Here is a 23,025-nt window from a genome sequence, read left to right on the forward strand (position 1 = left end):
AGTCTTCTAAGTCCGGCTGTCCCTACTCTATTTTTCCCACTCTGCCTCAAGTCCTTGCCCTGTGACCCGGCCCCTACTCCAAGCTCTGCTCTTCCACTTAACGGAAGGAGGCGCGGATCTCATTTTACAGCGGATGGGTTTACGAGGGGAGGGTAAATCAGAGAGGCTCCACCCATCTCACCGGAGGCCTGGGGGTGGGCGCTCCCCATTCCCCTCCCTCTCGGACCTGCAAGGAGGTGGGCTGGCCGCGAAGGGAGGGCCCTGTCCCCTGTCCCTTTAAGGAGGAGGGACGAGCACCGCTGAGAGAGCCGGCATTGCCCCGACCCAGCCGCGGCTTCACCACACAGCAGCTGCAGCCACAGCTCCGGTCGCCCCTCGCTTAGCAGAGTCCTCTCCGGCCCCAGGAAGCTAGTCGCCACCATGGTGAAGATCGTGACCGTTAAGACCAAGGCGTACCAAGACCAGAAGCCGGGCACGAGCGGGCTGCGGAAGCGGGTGAAGGTGTTTCAGAGCAGCGCCAACTATGCCGAGAATTTCATCCAGAGTATCATCTCCACCGTGGAGACGGCGCAGCGGCAGGAGGCCACCCTGGTGGTGGGCGGGGACGGCAGGTTCTACATGAAGGAGGCCATCCAGCTCATCGTCCGCATCGCCGCCGCCAACGGGGTAAGGGACGCGCCCGCTCCTCGGTCGCCCCCGTCGCCCGCCCGCCTTCTGCCTCACTCCTGCGGGGCCACTTCCGCGCGCGCCGCCTCAGTCTCCACCCCCTCGCTTCTCTGCGCTCGCTCTTCCTGGCCTAGCGGGTCGGGCGGAGGTCGCCCAGGGCCGGACAGTGGCCACGGGGCGCCGCAGAGCTGCTCTTCTGCCAGCTCCTCCCATCCCTCGTCGCCCCCCGCCGCGGGCGAGGAGGCGCGAGGCGAGGAGCAGGGTTTGACCTTGGGCTGCCCGCCCCTCCGCCTCCTGCGCCTCCCTTCTCTCTCCTCCTCCCCCCTCCCCTCCCCCCGCCTCCGTCCAGGCCTCTGACCTTTACGTTAACCTTTTCTGCCGGTGAAGATCCAGTTACCGAGCAGAGTGCAGTCGCCTTAACCGGGAAAGGTTAGAGGCCGCCGCCTTGCTCAGAACCCCCTTGCATCCCGCCGGGTTGCCTGCTATTCTCGTCCGGGACTGGCGCTTCCCGCTGGCTGCGAGCTCAAGGCTTTGGGCACCCGCCCCGCTGGTGGTCAAGCGCTCAGTTCTGAGGAGGCGGTCGCAAAGTCCCTTTCCCCGTCCCCTAAGTTTGCTGGGACGGAGCTTCTGCCTCTGCCCTGGCGCGGCCTGGTTGCTAGGGGGCAGGCTTTTGAAAAGGCTAGTCTTTGCTCGGTGTTGCTTCTGGATCTGTTCCACCGAGGGGGCTGGAGCTGAATTTCCATTAGAGCGGAAACCAGCTACCCAAGGGCGCTCTTACGTAAGCAGTCGTGGCAGGCCAGGAAATTAACGCAATACCTTGGTTCTGCCACCCCAGCTAAGAAACGTTAAATGAGTTAATGGGGCAGGTCCACTCAGGTGAGACCTTGAGATAGACTTTTCAGTCAACCTGGTACGTTTGCGAAAATGCGGCTTTATAAAGTAGGTAAATTGGGGTGATTGTTTACTCTTAAAGAAAAGTTTTCTAACGAGTTTTTTTTTTAAGTTTTCTTTTTTCTTTCTATATTTAACATAAGATTTGACTTATACTCACCTCTTCTGGAACTCAGTAATATTTAGTAATATTTTTATCCATTTTAGCAGTACTTTATTTCTCTTATTAACATATTGAGTGCCGTTTTGCCAAGCCCTGTGAAAAGTACTTCCCTGCAGTATCTCATTTATCCTCCTGTAGCCTTATGAGGTAGATGCTATTATGGGCATCTTCAAGATGCCAATGAGAAAACGGAAACTTAGGCAGGTTCAACAGGAACTCTAATGGCAGCACTGAGAATCTAGTATAGACCTGCTAGTTCCAAGGACTTGAACAGTTTCTGGGAATGAAGAGACCCTTGAGTCTAAAGATGTATTTTCCAGCTGTCTCTCAAATCTAAACTGGGAGCAATCTACATCTGCCTCTCTGGGTCAAACATTTATAAGCATCGGTGAGAGAAGATTGTCTGGATTTGTTTTCTTTATGCTCCTGAGTTTTCAGACAACCTCACATTCCCTTGAAAGAAGAATGAAGAATGAACAAGACCTGTATCCCAGTACAGCTCTTGTTCATTTCCCTGTTATCAGCTGTGTTGAACTTGCATTTCTTCAGCAAACACTGAGCCTATACTATGTCAGAGAAATGGGTGGAATAAAAAGATGATTTAGAAGCAAGACTTGTCCTTAAGGGGCTTACAGCATAGTGGGAATTTAAGGGGTCCAACTGGAAAACTGTCCATTTGAGAGTAGCGTGGGGTGGAAGAAAAGAATTAGTTAAGACTAAAAATATATGTTCTTAAAACCTCTTCACCCTTTTGCTTCTACCCTGTTGCTTTCCCCCCACCTTTTAGCCAATCTTTGTAAAGGTTGTCTGCATTCACCATCACAGATTTCTTAACTCCCGTTCACTCACCACCTCGCTGCAATCTGGCTTCTGTTTCTTCCACCACTCCACTGACGTTGCTCTTGCCAAGGTTACTGATGACTTTCTGGTTGCTAAATCCATTGCACACTGTTTAGGCCTTATCTTATTTGACCTGCCTGTTGCATTTGGCACTGCTGACTTTGTACTCTTTTAAAATTATCATTCTCTTGCCTTGATCACTGTCTCCTGATTCTACTCACACTTCTTGAGAGTTCCTTCTTGGACTGCTTACTCTACCCACATCCTAGCTATTCCCTAGGTTTCCATCCTCAGCTTACTGTTCTCTGATTTTATTCTCTCTCTCTCTCTGATCCCTCACCAGGGATTTAAATATGCTGCTCTTTCTCTTCTGGTGCAATCCAGATAGCATTTTCAGAAAGCCTTTCCCAGCAGCCCCTGTCTGCCGCTCTTCTCCCTTAACTGACCTTTCCCCATAGATACCTCTAGAATAGATGAAATTGTCAGTTTACATGTGACACTCCCTCGTACCTAAGGCAATGCAGCATTCAATGAATCCTTGTTCTGTTGCCCTGAATTATGAATTATGAAGTATATGGAAAATACTTCAAGTATATTCCAGCACTTAAAGCCAGCATATAGTTTACAACCCATACATTTATTCTCATTAAACATTTATTATGTGCTTACCTCTTATCAGTCATTGTGCTTAGTACTTGGGATATAATACATTCCTGCCCTCAGTAAATACATAGTCTGGAAGGGGAGGTAGACAGGAATAAGCAGACAGCACAGTGGGTTAGGTGTTGTGAGGGAGTTATGTGCCAGATGCTGAAGGGGCAAGAGCATGGCAGGCTGTACTTGGGAGCGGAAGGGGAAGCGAAAAAGTTTTCACAGAGGGGTGGTAGCGGGATTGAGGCTTACAGGATGAGTTGGAGTTTCTAAGGTGGATTTGCTGGGGGAGGAATTCTAGGCAGAAAGAATAAAAATCATAGGAGTTGGGGACAGTTCTCTTGGGCAAGTTATTCAATTTCTGATCCTTTTTCCCCCTTGTCTGTGAAGACTGGAAATGATAATACATACGCAGTGAGGCTCTTGTGAGGATTAAATGAAACAACGTATTTAAAAGTACCTGGCAGCCCCTTTTCACCTGGAAACTGTTTGAATGACACTTGTAGGGAAACCTCAGGATGAGCCTGAGGGCAGGACTTTCTCTTATCAGTGTTCTGCTAATATGGGGACACTAAGTTAATCATACCCAACCTGAGGCACATATTAACGCCCACACCCCATAGATCTCAGCATTGTCTCCTACCTTCCTCTTACCCTCAACGGCCCCAACCAAAATAGAGGGATACCTTGTTAGTCAGAACCCAATTGGGTACAAGTGACAAAAACTTAGATTAGCCCAAGCGAAAAAGGAGGGAATTTGGGATACCTTCCAAATGTTCATTTACTGCTTAAAACCTTACCCAGACTGGAGAGGGGGAAGGGTAAGCTGGGACGAAGTGAGAGAATGGCATGGACATATATACACTACCAAATGTAAAATAGGTAGCTAGTGGGAAGCAGCCGCATAGCACAGGGAGATCAGCTCCATGCTTTGTGACCACCTAGAGGGATGGGATAGGGAGGGTGGGAGGGAGACGCAAGAGGGAAGATATATGGGGATATATGTATACATATAGCTGATTCACTTTGTTATAAAGCAGAAACTAACACAATAATGTAAAGCAATTATACTCCAATAAAGATGTTAAAAAAAAAAAAAAAAAAACTTTACCCAGACTGACAGTGTCCTCAGCCACTCCCTGCGGGAATCCAGTATTTGGAACACAGTGCTGGTGTATCTGTGTTTGCTACTGTTTAACATCTCTTGCATTCCAGGAACAGAGGGGGCAATTCCCAGTCTCTTTTCCTGACTCTGTGACTGTGGACCAGGGACACCTGAAATGTTTGCTGTAGTGAGAAAATAATGCAATATGTGTGGAAGTATCTTGTAAAATATAAAACATGAGGTGTTTTTAGTGTGGTTGCTTCCTGCAGAGTGTGAAACAGCAGAGTTGGAGGATGGGGCTCTCTCCAACCAACCTCTTCAACCTACTTCCTCAACATGCTCTCCTCTCTCACATCTGGTTCCACCTGGAGCGTTCTTCTCGCCCCTTCACCTTCAGGTCTGGGTTTAGTGGGCACTTCTCTGCTCCCAATCCCTGAATCAGGTGCACCGCTTTTCTGCTCTCGTAGCCTGTCTTGCTCACCTCCATAATAGTGCTGACTGCATCTGAGAGTGGTTGTTGGGTTGCTTGTCTGTAACCCACCTGGCCTCCAACACAAACCTTCTTGACTGTAGGTCTCAAGTGGATGAAGCCTGGGCTTGTCTTGTTCTCTGCTTTATCCCAGGAGACCGTGCAGATTCACTGCGAGTTCATCTTGAGCTCCCCGCCAGTGTGTGTGGTCCTCACACTGGTTGGTTTGGCCCCAGAATGGCTACTCACCCCGCTGATTAAGCCCATGGGACTCACACAATGTAGTGACCATTTCAGCTCACTCTTTAGCAACACAGGCGTTTGTAAGCATATTAGAGTTCAGTATAAGAGACTAATATTTATTCAGAATCAAATCCTTACCCCCAGATCCTACCATGTGGTGACTCAGGAGGAAAGTTACCCCAAATCCTACCCCCAAATCCTTATCCCCAAATCCTACCAGGTAGTGTGACCTGGGAGGAAAGTACTCCTTGGGCAGAATCATTCACACTCAACAGCAGGCAAAAACAAATTCATGTATCAGTTGCCAAAATAAGCCGTATGGTATAATCTATAGGAAAACAGGATCTCACCCTCCCTGTATGCCATTAACAACAGTTTAAAAGGAAGAGGCCAAACTTAACCCTGGGAAGATTTTTATAATGTATGGACAGTCATATCAGCCCTGGGGTGGTGGAAATTGGTATTTCCCGATATCATTCTGGGGCCCTCTTGCAATCTCACGTGACTCTTTTGTATATTAAAAGCTCTGAAAGTCCTACTTAACATTGCCTGATCCAGTTTTCCCAAGCTTTTAAGTAAGATATAACAATCCCTGAAACTGCTTGCTTTGGGATATACTTATTTATGGAAAAGATCAACTGGATGAAATATCAGAAGACCAGAGTCCTGATTCCAACTCCACCATTTCTAGCAGGTTGGACAAGTCAACCAAGTCTTTCTGTACCACCACCTACCTGTCACATTTCTTCTTTTCAGAAACACTTTGGGGCACTCATGAAGAGGAAAAAGGGAAGAAATTGTTTCCAGTATGAAAACATAGTGTTCAAAGTGTTTCAGACTCATTGGCCTGAACTGATTGGCATTCCTCACTGTATTTATTCAGGGCTTCATTCACCTTTTCTATCTTGTGCCTCAGGGACTCATCTGAGTGGTGATTGGGATGAGCATTGGGAAGGGAGACTTCCAACAGTTGAAGTTAAAAAAGCAACAAAACCCTGAGGCAAAGGCAGCCCCTTTTCACCCTTTCCAAACATCCCCCCCAACCCTAGGGCTACCCCATTTGTGGTCCATCCCGTTTGAGGACACCAGGTAAGAAAAGTCTTCTCCAAATTCTCCCAACTGAAGGTAAGCCCTCAATTACTTGGCACACTCAAGAGCCATTAAAAATTTTTTTTAATTTTTTAATTTGTGTGTGTGTGTGTTTTCACATTTTTATTGGAGTATAAATGCTTTACAATGTCATGTTAGTTTCTGCTGTATAACAAAGTGAATCAGCTATATGCATACATATGTCCCCATATCTTCTCCCTCTTGAGCCTCCCTCCCACCCTCCCTATCCCATCCCTCTAGGGGGTCACAAATCACTGAGCTGATCTCCCTATGCTATGCAGCTGCTTCCCACTAGCCATCCACTTTACATTTGGTAGTGTATATACGTCAATGCTTCAGTAGCCATTTTTAAAAGGTGATTCCCCACTTTAACCACAGCTCCAATGGCCACAGAATGACTGGGTATGTCTGTGTCAAGTTCAAGGAAATTTAAGGGAGAATGAATGGATCATAGAAACTTGCCTGCTTAACTTTCTTAGAGGTGTAGCCCACTCAGATCATTCTTCTGAAAGCTTTTCTGAAGTCTGAAGGGGTCCAGAATACATCACTGTGGCATAAAAACTATTTCGAGCTGAAGGCCTTTGAGAATAGGCATTTTTCTGAACCCCTTTCTCTGCCTAAAAGCAGAGCCTCCTCAATTGTTATAAATCCCGTCCCTGGAAGAGAGTTTCTGGAAACCAAGGAAAATTGACTCAGCACCACACCTAAACAGACATTATCACAAAATTATAATATCCCCTACCCATTCCTTTAAGGCCCCATTTATCTTTCCTAAAAGTCCTTTGTTTCTCCAACACTGATAACCACAGTGAAAGTTCTCACCTAGATAGAGTTTTGAAGCCTGAAAACATTAGCTTTTATTTTTTGGCCTCTATGCTTTGTCCCTCCCCTGATTTCTCTGTCACTGATGGTCACTTTAAGACAGTAGGAAAAGCTAGGCTGGGTAAGAAGACAGTATCCTTAATGGGTTATTTGCTGGTAGGCTAGTTCCCACTGTCTGGCAGAGAATCCCAGGAAAGATTTAAGCCTTTTCTGCTACACCTGCTGCTTCATGGGTAGCTGCTTTAGCGTAGGTACACAAATGGTCTTCATCTCAACTCTGCAGTGTACAAATTACTGGACTTGGGCAACGTGATGCACAAGCCACAAAGAAAACTTTCCTTAGCAGAACCATAACCTCCATTTCTGCTAGCAGGCTGCCTAGTCCTTGCCTGAGCTCCTCTCTGTATTGTGGCAAGAAGCAGCCAACAAACACTCCTGTTCTGAATTCTCCTAACCATTTGCCTAGAGCTACAGGTTTGGTTGGCCCGTGGTCTGCCTTCCAGGGTAGTGGTGGTAAAAATTTTGCCATGGCCATAAAAAGTATGCCAATGCTGCATATTTTAGATTCTGTTTTGGTACAGAACACCAAATTTTGTCATTAGTTGAAACGTAGGTTTTGGCTGCTATAGCAGAGTTCTAAAATAAGTTACTTAAAATAAAAGTTCATAGTAATAGGTTCAAGAGTATTACCCTTTCTGTAATAGACTGGGTGTGGGCAGTCCAGGGCTGGGGTGGTGGCTCCACTGTGTCAGAGGATGCATGTTTCTTCTCTTTTGTTGCTCAGCCTTCCCCAGTGAATTGCCCTTATCTGCATAGTCCGTTGTGGTTGCCTACCACCATATGGTCATTCCAGCCAACAGGAAGGGGAGAAAGAGGGAGGAAGGCACACCTTTCTCAGAGGCTGCATGTAATCGATTTCACTCCTGTCCCATTGGCTGAAACTTAGGCTAAGGCCTCCTCAAGCAGCAAGGGAGGCTGGGAAATACAGGTATACCTCATTTTATTACACTTTGCTTTATTGCACTTCACGGATACTGTATTTTTTGCAAATTGAAGATTTGTGGCAACTCTGTGACGAGTTTTTTTCCAGCAACATTTGCTCATTTCGTGTCTTTGTGTCAAATTTTGGTAATTCTCGCAATGTTTCCAAATTTTTCATCATTATTATATTTGTTATATGATCAATGATCTTTGAAGTTGCTAGTGCAAAAAGATGATAACACTGAAGGCTCAGATGATGCTTAACATTTTTTTTTTACCAATAAAGTATTTTAAAATTAAGGTATATACAATTTTTTTAGACATGATGCTATTGCACACTAAACAGACTACAGAATAATGTAAACATAACTTTTATATGCACTGAGAAGCCAAAAAATTCATATGACTGGCTTTATTGTGATATTCACTTTATTGCAGTTGTCTGGAACTGAACCTGCAATATCTCATATAGGTATGCCTATATCGATGTTATTCTGGTTACTATGTGTTAGGCTAAATATTGGGGGTGTCAGTCTAAATGAAAGGCAGTATTAATCTTGGGGAATACCCCACAGTCCTCATTATCATAAACATGCTTTCCAAATTTATTGAAAACCACTCAGTCATTTTTAAGCGATAGAGTTACAGAGGGAACATAGAGACCTGATTTTATATCAGTACCTAGATTTTTTGAAAAGACCTTGACTATCATTTATTCCAACTACAGGCTTAGAAAGGAACCTAGGCAACAATCATTCTCATTGTGGAGGACTTTTAAAATAAAACTACTTTATTGAGATATAATTCACACACCACACAATTTATCCATTTAAAGTGGACAACTCAGTATTTTTTAGTGTATTTACAGAGTTACGCAACCATCACCACAATCTAATTTTAAGATATTTCCATCACCCTAAAAGAAGCCCTGTGCATTAACAGTCAATCCTTCTTGCTCCCCTACACCTTCAGCCCTAAGCAACCACTAACTCTACCTTAGGCCTCTGTAAATTTGTATGGGTGGATTTTACACAGACTGAATGTCCAGTTTTGCTTGCCAGGCAGTAGAAATTATATTTGGCAGGCGAAGCCCTGGGAACGTGAGAAGCAAAGGCAAAGGGTCCGCCTCCAGAACAGGAATTAGTGTCCTGTGCTTCTGTGCACATTGTCCGAGCATTGGAGATACAGGATCAGAATAATGTCCTCATTCTCAAGGAGCCTCTAGTTGAAGGAGGTAGATTGACACAAAAACAGACAATCACCACTAAGTTTTATAAGTGCTAATACCTGAGGGAAAAGCGATGGCTGTGGACGCTCAGAGCTGGGACGCCTGCCCCAGCTTGAGGCGGTGGTTATGTGTGGGAGGGGGTAGTGTGTCCAACGAAGCCTTTCTGCAGGAGGTGAGTCTATTTTTCTCAGCGCACTCCTTGTCGAAAGCCAACCAGGCTGTCAAAAAAAGGAGGAGAAATTTCTCCAGGAGAATAGCTTCTTCATTTTCATGAGTGTAAGCAATCAGATTTCTTTTTTTTACAAACATATTTGAACTTATATATCCAAAGTAGTATTGTACCCTGCAAGTCGCCACTCTGGGAACCATACACTTATTCCAGTGATGCATCTGGTGCAGAAAGCATTTTGAAACTCCTCTACGGGAATTATTCTTCAGCTAGTCGGTTTATGGGTCACCTAGGGAAACCAGTCACATTATTTTACAGTCATGCCTCATTTTTCACCTAAAATGATGTAACAAGATTTGATCTCCCACTTTATTCATTAGACATGGCTCCAACCAATTTTCTTCTCTTTCCAAAGTTCACATCTATTCTCAAAGGATGAAATTTGTTATGACTGAAGACTTTCAAAGAAAGTACCACAGACTGTAAAGACAATTGCCCGAAAAAGAGTTCCAGAAATGTTAGTGCAATGTCAGCATTGTTTGAATGCATATGTTGCTACCCAGGGTGCTTGTTTTGAAGGAGATAATATTAATTTAGATGAAGATACTCTGGCATAACTGTTGAAAATGAGTTACATTTTATACTGTTCAAGCACACTGCCCTGTCGAGAAGGTCTTAGAAGACAGTTCATGCTGAGGGAGATTCTGGCGTTCTGCTTTCCTTCTGCAATTTACCACAGTGGGCTGGGGATCCAGTTCTCGTCCATCCTGGTAAACATCTCAACATGCTTTGGTGCATTTAGAAATTGTACACAGTAGGAAGGTTTGTGAGAGCCCAAGTAGACAAAATGACCCTGACCTTGGAAGGGAGTGCTATTAGCTCAAAGCCACAAAAACCAGAAACCTAGGTGTTAAGCCTGTGTCCACCTCAACTCTAAGAGATCATCCCATGATTGCAAAGAGGCCAGAAAATGGAGCTGGGTTGGCATAACTGGGTGGGGATGGGGAAAGACCTTTTGCTTTGGTAATAAAACTATTATGTTACGCTGCCCCATGGGGACTTTGAAAGAAATGCATTCTGTGGAGCTAAATGAAATCCATTTAAAAATGAAGCAAAAGGGAAATAAGTGTAGGAAACTCAGATGGAATTGGGAGTGAGGTTGGCTCCTGTCACAAAAGACAGCTGCCTCTCTGGGTAGGGCCATGCAGTTGGCGCCAAGCCCTCTGAGGTCAAATTCATGAGAAACATGCTTATCACACAGTTCACCATAGCCTTTTACCCTGTAAGTAGATTTGGTATAGAGTAAAAATATCTGCCTTAACGATTAATGTGAGAACAAAGTAAAATTTGTGAAGCACTCACCATAGTGCCTGACATTGGAAGTATGTAGCAAACAGAAGATTCTGATGATTCTAATGATTATTATGATTATTCCAAACTCTGAAGCCAGTGGAGGGGCAGAGGGGAAGGTCTTCTGTGTCTGCCATCACCTCCACTGCCTACATGTCCTATCCTATCTATGTCCATACATTATCCCTTGAATTTGATCTGTGAGGCAGAGGTTCACAGTTGCTGTAAGTGTCAGTCACAAGGCCATTGATTTGAGGCCTTCACCTTACTGGAGTCATGAGCTAGCAGTGGGTAGTTGAAGATGGGTATTTTGGGATGGATCTGTGGAATGGTTACCTGGCCCAGGCCAATGTCATGTTACAGATGGGAAGCTGCAAGAAATGTGTGCTGGCATTACTGTGAACCTCCTGGACCACATGTATTTTCTCATTCAGCAAGCATTGCTGAGCACTCTTTAAGTGCCAGGCATTGTGTGAGATGGTTGCAGGTACAAAGATAAATAAGACAAAATCTTCATTCTGTGGATTCATGATGGTAGAGGAGAATCCATAAGTAGTTACAAAAATATGGTGTGAATACAAGTGTATTAGTTTCCTGTTGCTGCTGTGATAAATGACTCCAAACTGGGTGGCTTAAAACTACAGAAATTTATTTTCTTACCGTTCTGGAGACCAGAAGTCTGAAATCAAGGTGTTGGCAGGGTTGCACTCCCTCTGAATCTCCAGGGGAGAAGTTCAGGGAATCAAAGGATCACAGAGTCACTCAACCCCACCTTGAAGGGGAAAGGAAGAATGAGGATGTTTTCTCTGCCCAGACAAGGTGATTTTTGAGGCAAGTGCAGGATGATAAAGAGGAATCAGGGAGACCTTAGCCGAGAGTGAAGTGAGGGTGGAGGCAGGGCACAGTTGCTGCTTTAATGCATATACCTAATACCGTTGTTGCCCTATTTAAAACTATGCTAATGATAATAATTGACAAGAAGATTCCAGTGCTCCATAATCCACACTGCTTTTGTAGACTTCTGACATACTGTCAAACGGAAGACAGCCACTTGGTGGCTCCTTGAATCTTACCAGATAACTTTAGTTCGTAGTGATGGGTTGGAATTGAAGATTTTGGTTCAAATCTCAGTTGTACAATTTACTGTGCAATATTGTGTATTCTGCTTAACTGATCTAAAGCTCAGTTTTCACACGTGTAAAATGGAATCAAGTCTAGTATCTGCCCTATTGGAGAGTTTTGTGAGAATTAATTTAAATAATGGGCATACAAAGGTTTGGAGGGCTCTAAGGTGCAGTCATTGGTGCAGAGAACTCCAAACTCCGTCTCTGTCTTCACTGGCTTTCTTCCCTATGTGTCTGTCTCTGAATCTCACTCTCCTTATAAAGACACCAGTGATTGGATTTATGGCCCATTCTAATCCAGTATGACCTCGTCTTAATTTGATCGCATCTGCAAAGACCCTTTTTCCAAATAAGGTCACATTCACAGGTATCTGGGGTTCAGAATTTAACTTTTTTTTTTTTTTTTGGTGGGATGCGCAGTTCAACACACAACACCTGTGCTCTGTCTACCAAGTGCAGTGGGTTGTACAGGCACCAAAACTCATATACTTTGCACTTGGCCAATATCCCGATGAGAGTCACCTGGAATCTATCTCCTCTTAATTTTTTCCAAGTTCAAATGCACTTGATCATCCAAAGGAGCCATACAGCCTAAGCACCAGCTTTGGCGTTAAAACTGGTGTCAAAGCCTGCCTTCCGGTTTATTAGTTGTGAGACTTTGAGCAAGTCATTTATTCCCTAAGCCTCAGTTTCCTCATCTGTAAAATGGGGATTGTGAGGATATCTACATCGCAGGGTTGTTATTAAATAAACCTGCCTGAGAACCTACATGTAATCCTGTGTACCATGATAAGCCCATTACATGATCTCCTTTTATCTTGTCAACAACTCTTAAAAAGTTGGTATTTAGACCTTGGTTTTACTGATGAGGAAATAGAGGGTAAGTGATTTGCCCAAGATCACCAAGATACTAAAAATTATCAAGCGTAGGGATGCAAACCTAGATTTCCACTATGCTGAATTCTTCAAGGTAGACATTTTTAATAGAGTTATCTAGAGCTCTAGTCTAGGGGGTTCCCAAATCTTTTATGTTGTGGTGCAACTTTTGATTTTCCTGAAGCCTTGTTCTTACTTAAATCTTAAAACCCAGCGAGAGTGTCCTGCCTCTGCCCACTTGGGCTACTGTTTATCCCAGGAATTCCCATAAATGGTGTAGAGTGGGAAAATGACCACATTTCTTTAGATCGCTGTTTTAAAAGCTATTGCATATTATATATTTGCCATTCACATGGCCACATAATACAGTAAGAGGCAAAATGGCATGATGGTTAAGAGGGTGGGCTCTGGAGCCAGATTCCGTGGGTTCAAAACCCATCTCCACAATTTCCTAGCTATTTGACCTTGGGCAGATGACATAACCAGTGTTCTCATACCTAAGATAGGGGCTGAGAATAATAGTATTGATCTCATAGGGTTGTTGTAAAGATTAAGTGAGTTAATGCTTGTAAAGCTCTTGGAACACTGCCCAGCACATCGTGACCTACTGCAATTCTCTCCTACTGTACAACAGCCTTTAAAGCAGTGTCATTGTCCCTGTTTTACAAATAAGAAAAATGAGACCAGAAAGGCCATACACAGCCAGAAGCTGGCAAAGGCAGGATTCAGACCCAGTCCTGTCTAAAGTCCTCTGGTTAGAGCAGGGACTGTAGATTCCCCTTCCTCCACCTTTTCCCTGGCCCATCGTAGGTGTTTAATCTATCCCACAGGCCGACCCAGAGCATTGATTCTCTCCTGCCTGGGCCCACGTGCTTTAGAGATCAGGGGTTGTATTAGAAGGATGGGATCAGTCCTTCTCAGTATCTCTATTTTGGTAGTTTATATAACATTTACTGAGTGGCTACTCTACAGCCCGGCATTGTGATAAGCACTTTACATGCCTTTCCTCATTTGTTGTCAGAACCTTTAAAGGAAGTTTTACTATCCCCATTTTACAGAAACTCAGACTCACAAAGACCCCATAGAAAAAGATGTCCCCTCTTTGTGGCTACCTTCATTCAGTTTCTTTACAGCTGGACATCCTAGTTTGGCCAGACTGTGCAATTGGAAAAATCCTTAGTGAGGAGACAGAGTAACGTAACATCTCTTCTTCTTAAAAGTCAAGAAATCTGCCCCATTTTAATTATTTGACAGAGGGCCAATCACCGTCTGCCACAGAATTCCAAGGGACTTGATTCTCATCGTATTCCAGGCGAATGGTACCCCCGAGAGTTGTGTAATGCTGCTCCAGGCAGGTAGCCCACCCATTCTGAGGCTGTAGGAAATCTTGCTTGTGTTTCCATTTTCCAACACAAGAGGGAAGCATACAGCCATGAATGATTTCAAATCAAGCAATTCTTTAGATAGCCCTCTTTTTACCAAAGGATTTTAATACATAGTTCCTGGTAATAGCCAGAATATGGGAAAATATTCTGCTAGCTCCAAATGAATGTTCTTCAGGGATTTAAATGAAAAAAGTTTTAAGGATGCTCCAAAAAGGAAATAAGATAAAAATACATATAGGGCTTCCCTGGTGGCGCAGTGGTTGAGAATCTGCCTGCCAATGCAGGGGACACGGGTTCGAGCCCTGGTCTGGGAAGATCCCACATGCCGCGGAGCAACTAAGCCCATGAGCCACAACTACTGAGCCTGCGCGTCTGGAGCCTGTGCCCCGCAACAAGAGAGGCCAGGACAGTGAAAGGCCCGTGCACCGCGATGAAGAGTGGTCCCCGCTTGCTGCAACTAGAGAAAGCCCTTGCACAGAAACGAAGACCCAACACAGCCAAAAATAAATAAATAAATTTATAGAAAAAAAAATTTAAAAAAAAATACATATAAAAATTTTATATGAACCATATTCATTGTTTGTTTTTTTTTAGGTCAGAATGATTGAATATTGGTGATTTCTTATTAAACAGGAGTCTTCTTGACATGTGCATTTTGTATGAAAGTAATTCCTAAGCCTTGAGCATCTTCAAGTTGGAGAGATTGTTTTTAGATTTAACCACACAAATTAAGAATGGTATTTGTGGAGTGGGGAATGCCTTCCAAAAATTTTCTCTCTCCTCTGAACACTCAGGGCACCCTTGCAAACTCCCAAATTTTACTCTTTTTAAAATGATTTATTGACTTATTAATCTCTCCTTGTAGATCAGGAGTTTGACACCTTGAGTCTGTCATCTTCCCGTGGTGCACAGTGCCTGATGATATGAATGGAAAAAGTCAGTTTACATAGTAACTGCTGGACATATGGATGTAAGCAGAGGGCCAACAGACTGGCACATGCTGAAGGATGTACACACTCCTAGGTAGCGGTTTTGTTTGTTTTTAACTCAAAATATGCTTCAGGAGTATTTTTTGAACCTGGGATTCTCTACAACTCTAAGCAAACGATTTGGTCCTTGTAATTCTTCTGGCCTTGTACCTTTATAGTTTAATGTAGTTTCTCCTTTTCTTTAAAAGACACTTCCTAACTCTATTAAAACATATATACTCATAGATAGCTATTAAACGCAGCTACATATTTGCAGATTGGTTCAGGGTAGTCATAAAAGCTAACTCTTATGTAGGACTCACAGGGCACTAGAACCAGCCAGTGCTAAGCTCTTTATATTTATTAACTCATTGTACCTTTATACAACAAATCTGTGCAGTAGGTACTATATCTTTCTTTTTTTAACTCTCTTTAAGAGATACATTTTTTTAAAAATTGAGGTATAATCGACATATAACATTGTGTTAGTTTCAGGTGTACAAGCTAATGATTCTAGATTGCAATACTATGAAATGATCACCACAGTAAGTCTAAAGAGGTGCTATTATCAATCGCCATTTCAAAGATGAGAAAATGGGGTCACCGAGAGGTTAAATACTTTGCCCAAAGTCTCCTTGCTGTTGGCTGAGGTTGCTCAAAGTGTGAAGGCAGGAGGTTTCTTTTCTTCCTCTTCTTGCCTGGATGGGACAGCAGGTGGAGCCTGCCTGAGAGCTGGCAAATGGGAGCTATGCACTACAGAGCCCTGCTCAACACACTGAAGCGTGCAGGTGTGGCAAGTAAGAGAAACCCAGTCTGACACAGTGAGCCTCTAAGAGGACTGTATCATAAGGCCAGAAGGTCTCCTGAAAGCCAAGGGCAGGGTGGGCACTTGGGCCTCACGAGAGCCCGAGGCAAGAGGAGCCCAGGCAGCTAGCCTCTGTCTCTCCTCTCTGTTTATCTCAGCACATCTGCTTCATTTTCCTCTCTCTCTGCTGACTCCATTGTCAGTGTAAGTTGGTGTGGTGTGTGTGTGTGTGTGTGTGTGTGTGTGAGATCTTAGCTATATACTCATTTACTCAAACTCCTATGAATATTTCAAGTTTATAAATCAAATATGTGTATTTACTTTTTACAGCCTTTGTCTAACAAGCAAAACTTTGAAAATATTCCCATTGTTCTCATATAATCTAATAATGATAATAGCAGATACTTGTGTAGGGTACCCTATGCCGCAACGGTTTTAGAATTTTCTGTATATTACTTCATTCAGTCATGACTGCAACAATAAGTGAGGTAGGGGGACTGTTGTTCTCGCCATTTTTACAGATGGGGGCAATGGAAGCCCAGAGAGGTTAAGTAACTTGTCTGAGGTCACAACAGCCAGTGACTGGCAGAACTGGGTTTCAACTCTTGTCAGTCTGGCCTTAGAATCCATTCCCTGAAATATTGCAGTAGACTCTCTGCATCTGATGATTTAAACATATAAGTATGGTACATTCAAAGTTTTCTTGAATGATCCAATAATGTTTATAACTTTTATAAAATTCTCTTACTTGAAATCATAAGTCAAAATAAGTTACTCACCTATATCTTATAAATTGGAATCACAGGGCCGATCTATTAGATAAACCAATATCCCAGAGTCTCTTAATGTACTTAAAGTATAGATTTTCTCCCAAGCTTATTGCAAAAATGTTAATACTATGACTTATTATCTCTCTACTGTGAGTTTGATTTACTTCATGTCTACACTTAATTCTAACTCTTTTTATGTTAAGAAGTGCCCAATCCCTGACTTCAAACTATACCACAAAGCTACAGTAATCAAGACAGTATGGTACTGGTACAAAAACAGAAATATAGATCAATGGTACAGGATAGAATGCCCAGAGATAAACCCACGCACATATGGTCACCTAATTTACGACAAGGGAGGCAAGAACATACAGTGGAGAAAGGACAGCCTCTTCAATAAGTGGTGCTGGGAAAACTAGACAGCTACATGTAAAAGAATGAAATTAGAATGCTACCTAACATCATACACAAAAATAAACTCCAAATGGATTAAAGACCTAAATGTAAGACCAGACACTATAAAACTCTTAGAGGAAAACATAGGAAAAACACTCTGACATAAACTACAGCAAGATCTTTTTTGACCCACCTCCTAGAGAAAGGGAAATAAAAACAAAAATAAACAAATGGGACCTAATGAAACTTAAAACCTTTTGCACAGCAAAGGAAACCATAAACAAGAGAAAAAGACAACCCTCAGAATGGGAGAAAATATTTGCAAATGAAACAACAGACAAAGGATTAATCTCCAAAATATACAAACAGCTCATGGAGCTCAATATCAAAAAACAAACAATCCAATTAAAAAATGGGCAGAAGACCTAAATAGACATTTCATCAAGGAAGACATACAGATGGCCAAGAGGCACATGAAAAGATGCTCACCATCACTAATTATTAGAGAAATGCAAATCAAAACTACTATGAGGTATCACCTCTTGCCAGTCAGAATGGCTATTATCAAAAAATCTAGAAGCAATAAATGCTGGAAAGGGTGTGGTGAAAAGGGAACCCTCCTGCACTGTTGGTGGGAATGTAAATAGATACAACCACTATGGAAAACAGTATGGAGGTTCCTTAAAAAACTAAAAATAGAACTACCATATGACCCAGCAATCCCACTACTGGGCATATACCCCAAGAAAACCATAATTCAAAAAGAGACATGTACCACAATGTTCATTGCAGCACTATTTATGATAGCCAGGACATGGAACCAACCTAAATGTCCATCGACAGATGAATGGATAAAGAAGATGTGGCACATATATACAATGGAATATTACTCAGCCATAAAAAGAAACAAAATTGAGTTATTTGTAGTGAGGTGGATGGACCTAGAGTTTGTCTTACAGAGTGAAGTAAGTCAGAAAGAGAAAAACAAATACCGTATGCTAACACATATATGGAATCTAAAAAAAAAATTGGTACCGATGAACCTAGTTGCAGGGCAGGAATAAAGATATAGACATAGAGAATGGACTTGAGGACCCAGGGTGGGAGGAGGAAGCTGGGGCGAAGTGAGAGTAGCATTGACATATATACACCACCGAATGTAAAATAGTTAGCTAATGGGAAGCAGCAGCATAGCACAGGGAGATCAGCTTGGTGCTTTGTGATGACCTAGAGGGGTGGGATAGGGAGGATGGGAGGGAGGCTCTAGAGGGAGGGGATATGGGGACATATGTATGCATATGGCTGATTCCCTTTGGTGTACAACAGAAACTAACACAGTATTGTGAAACAGTTATACTCCAATAAAGATCTATTTAAAAAAAAAAAAAAATTCTCTTATCCCAAGCAATTAGGAGTTACCTTTCCAATGGAATTGGCGGTGACACTGACCAGAAATCTGGCTATGGAAGCACCCCAGTCCAGAATGCCAGTGCCACCAGGGGAGTCTCAAGTGGCTTGTGTTCAAAGACCACATTCCCCAACTCTCATGTCTCACGAGTCTGCAACCCTTACCCACTTGAGAAGATTCATCTAACCTATATTCTGCCTGAATCTACTCTGAATTCTTTTCCAGTTCTTCCTATACATCAGGCCCCCAGCTCTTAGGGACGCCTGAGTGACCCAGAGTTGGATCCTGCATAATATTGTCTCATATTCTCATGTATCATCTGGCTGCCAGTTACAATTCTATAGATATTCTCATGACACGACATCCCTGCCCCACAGCTCCTGAGTTTACCTGTATTCCCAGTTCAAGAACTGACTGAATCTGACTGGCACACTTCTGAATCCTAATTCTAGATTCCTAGGAGAAAAAATGTGAGTGATCCAGCTTTGGTCAGGTGTCTGCCCTTGGTGATCATGGCCTGGCATCAGGGTCCTGCAGTAGAAACTTGGCCCTAGGTATCCACTCTTGTGGGGTGGGGTAGGGGACCGTTCTCAGAGAAGAGAGAGAGTGAACTGAAGGGGTCAGAGGAAAGAGAGCTTATTCGGGTAGTGTCTTCATATTGGAGGAAAATAACAGGGCCCAAACTAGCCAAGACTCAAAGTTGAAGTCCTATGTAAGAGGAGCAGCTCTTTTTTTTTTTTTTAATATTTTTATTCTTTTTTTTTTTTTTTTAACATTCAGGTCTTTTGGGAATTATTTATTTATTTATTTTTGGCTGTGTTGGGTCTTCGCTTCTGTGCGAGGGCTTCCTCCAGCTGCGGCAAGTGGGGGCCACTCCTCATCGCGGTGCGCGGGCCTCTCACTATCGCGGCCTCTCTTGTTGTGGGGCACAGGCTCCAGACGCGCAGGCTCAGCAATTGTGGCTCACGGGCCTAGCTGCTCCGCGGCATGTGGGATCTTCCCAGACCAGGGCTCGAACCCGTGTCCCCTGCATTGGCAGGCAGACTCTCAACCACTGTGCCACCAGGGAAGCCCAGGAGCAGCTCTTGACAAGATCACAGAGACCAGGATCCTCAGAGCCACCTCAGCTGCAGAGGGAATTCTTTTTTGCAAGCCTTGGTTCATCTTTTTCCAGTCTCTCCTCCAAGCTATTTGATGCACCACTGGCAGCCATTCAACTTCCCAAAAAATAGCAGTTTGTATTCCTCTGGCTTAAAAATTTCCATAGCTTTTGGTGCCTGCAGAATAAACTTTATTGTGATTCATGAGACTCTATAATCTTGCCCCAACTACTTTTCAGCCTTACCCCATCACTGCAAACCTCTTGAGAGTCATGGCTCTGTCCATGCACCTCCGGGACAGCACCGAGGCCACCAGGCTGTGATGGCTCCTCCAAGATGAACTTCTTAAGAACAAAGGTCCGTTCATCTTTTTTTCCTATCCCTATCACCCCTCAGAATGTGAAAAAAATGCATATCTTTACATCATTTTCTAGTACACAGAGGCTTTCATAGACATTCGGGGAAGTCATCGTCCCACAAACCTTGTGAGGCAGGTATCATTATCCCATTTTAGAGATGAGGACATTAAGAATGGAAGGGTGAGGGGCTGACATTTACTGATAATCTGCTGTATGCCAGACACAGGTACTAAGTGTTTTCACACCTGTTGCCCAATTCAGTTCTCAGAACAACCTTGACAGCTATCCCCATCTTACAGGCTCAAGTCAGTTAACTTGCTCAAGATTATACCTCCTCATACACTTTAGAGTGCAAGATATGAGCCCTGGTTGTGTCTGGCTCCTGAACCTGTGGTTTTTGCATTATCCTGCAGTGCCTCTCCTGGGGCTGGCATTCACTACATGCCTACTTACTGTTGGTTGGAGAAATGAATGACTTTTCCCAGCTTTTGTTTCCTGTCACTGGGGTCAAACACCCCAAGCACTCAGGCAGGTACCTGCAGCTGTCACAAGCGCAGGGCTTTGGGCTGGGGGTCTAATGACCCCTGCTGCTTTTAGCCCAGTTAGTAGCTTTCTTTCTAGTGCTTGTGCTGAGAGAAAGGGTTACCAGTTCTATCCACTATGCCCACACCTGTGGCATTTTCTAAAGAATAATTCTTGGTTTGAAGAGGCGAACCTTTTCAGACCCTGGGTCCAGCCCTCGCACTGGCCCTGGGTCCAGCCCTCGCACTGGCCCTGGGGCACAGCAGTTAGTAACCCAGTAAATATTTGTCAGTGGCAAAAAAGAAAGAAAGATAGAATGAATAAAGGATTGGCAAGTCTTCAGTTTCTGCTATGTTCTACTAGGAAGACATCATTGCTGATCAGAGTGGGAGCTGGAGTCTTTGCGAGGCTGGGAGCGAAGGGGTTCATAACGCTGCCATTGTGAAATTGATTGGACCCAAGACCAGTATGAAAGTTCCTTGTCTGAAGGGAATAATCCTTAAATCCCCCGCATGGTTTAAATGTAATTTGTGTCATTGTGAAGGAGTACTGGCAAGGCAGGCGAATTCATTAGGCCAAATTGGCTTCGCTATGCTCGACAGTAACGTTTCCGAAGATGAAGTTCAACCTTTGCTGGAGAGCTCAAACAAATGAGTTTCTTAATAGCTACCCCACTTAGTCTGAGAGTCTTCGGAAGCTTAATGTTTTTAATGCTTCTTCTTTTTTACCACACTTCAGAGTCCATCTAACATTGCTGCTTCTGGTAATATTTTTATGTGGGGCTGAATTCTATAGTGTCCATAAAATTATGACTCAGGCCCATCTTTAGAACAGAAGCTTTTCTAGGGCAAAGATTATATGTTTTTGGTTTAGTTTTGCATGTTGACAAACACCATGCTGACACATGTAGTTGGTGAAAACATTGCTCTTCATTTTGGGGTACAGAACTCTCTCCTTCGGAGCCTTAGATTTGATGTGCGCTTAAATTGCTGGATATTCATTGGCATGTGCAAGGGCCGTGAGAGATGGGGTCTTTTCCAGTCCATGCCTCGCCATAAAGCTGGCTCACATACAGTGAAGTAAAAAAGCGTATGTGCCCACACGGACATTCCCATCCAGGAAGGGGGGCGCTGGGTTCACCTAGTGACCTGATTCCCCAGGTTTCACAGGTAGGACTTCTCGATGCTCAAACACTGCTGTCTATTTCCATTTGTGTTCAGTAATGTTTTAAATATGAATATGTTCCACTGGGGAGATATATTTAAAAACCTTGGAAGTGAGAAGCCATCAAATAATGAACCCCAAAGTGGCATATCAGCTATTTGGAGAGTTAGGAGTGGAAGAGCACCAGCATTATTGTTTGCAGTGATTCTTCTAAACTACTTTAGAGTATATATATTTTCACCTTTAAGAATCAGAATACTTACGTTTGGAATACTTTCTGTATCAGTCAGTTTTTAGGTGGTTAGAAACTGGTACTAGGCCTAGGAACAGGCTTAATCCTGGAGAAGTGTAGCTCTTACAACAGTTTCAATGTGAAAAAATATTTTTAGAAACAAATTTTAGTTCATATGAAAACACACTGCTAAGCTGTTCTAGTATCTGATGTGGCCACTGTCTTTAAAAAGAAAAAAGCAAGCATTTGCCATCCTTTGAAATAACACCTGTTGGATCTTACGCTGCAAACAAACCCATTTTGATGCTTGTGGGTTTTTGTGTTGAACATCTGTCGATTTTGAATTTTCATAGTTATGCCTTGATTCTTCATCATTTCTCATTTTACGGAATTGATTTGCATTGACCATAAACTGTAAATAAAATAAGTGAATGTGTGGGAAAAGCCCCCAACAAAACATTATTCTCCTAGTTCTGACTTTAGAAAGAGCTTCGAGAGAGAGCGGTCGATCACCAGCAGAGAACATGCTGGAATGTGTGGGCAGAGAAGCTTTAGTGGGGATATTGGAGCCCCTTTGCAACGAAGTGTCCCTGAATCTATGCTGGGCTTTCAAGACCTTGTTAAGGACACTACCAGTTACATGGTTGGTTGCTCTGTTATTCCCAATGAAAAGATTGTTGAGTTGATATTTCACAAATGCGGATCTATTATTAAATATGTCAAGACACATAGACTGGCATAATTTGCGAGCCTATCTAAAATCAGAGAAAACTGGCCACAGAACTTAAAAAATATGAATTAAAGAAATGTATTTGTAGTAAGTTGAAAAACATTGGGTGTGTAAACTACTGTTCGCAAAGGAAGCTTACTTCATAAGAATTTTAGTTTTAAAATTGAAATAAGAGGGAATAATAAGCTATAAAAAGCAATTGTCTTTTGGCTGACTGGTTTTCAGCTTAATAGACGTGTCCTGTGAATTGTTATAATGTTATGTCTCGAGGCCCTCTTTGCAGGTGGGCCAGCCCCGTTTGCCATTTGAAGGAGACTAGGCTTCCTTGGTAGTGGCCTGCTTTCTGCTCATGAGCCCGTTAGCTCTCCTGGTCCAGTATGAGTAGCCCCTGGAACACAGAGACATTCTTGCCTCACAGAGGGCAGTCTGCTGCTCTCAGGGCCTGTCTGCTTTTGGACCTGGCTTGACAAATTAGTAGAAAAATACTCAGATTTTGTT

The 23,025-nt window shown here is 43.4% G+C and overlaps 1 protein-coding gene across 1 annotated transcript in view; it reads left to right on the plus strand.

The window, feature by feature from the left end:
* The first annotated feature begins 213 nt into the window (after window positions 1-213).
* Window positions 214-23,025, plus strand: part of PGM1 (phosphoglucomutase 1) — a 56,157-nt gene continuing 33,345 nt past the window's right edge. Inside the window, exon 1 of the mRNA XM_059923949.1 lies at window positions 214-666. Within this exon, the coding sequence (XP_059779932.1) occupies window positions 421-666 (246 nt within the window). The 5' untranslated portion in view covers window positions 214-420. The remainder of the gene's footprint in view (window positions 667-23,025) is intronic.

Source organism: Balaenoptera ricei, chromosome 1, assembly GCF_028023285.1.
Source record: "Balaenoptera ricei isolate mBalRic1 chromosome 1, mBalRic1.hap2, whole genome shotgun sequence".
Lineage (NCBI taxonomy): Eukaryota > Metazoa > Chordata > Mammalia > Artiodactyla > Balaenopteridae > Balaenoptera > Balaenoptera ricei.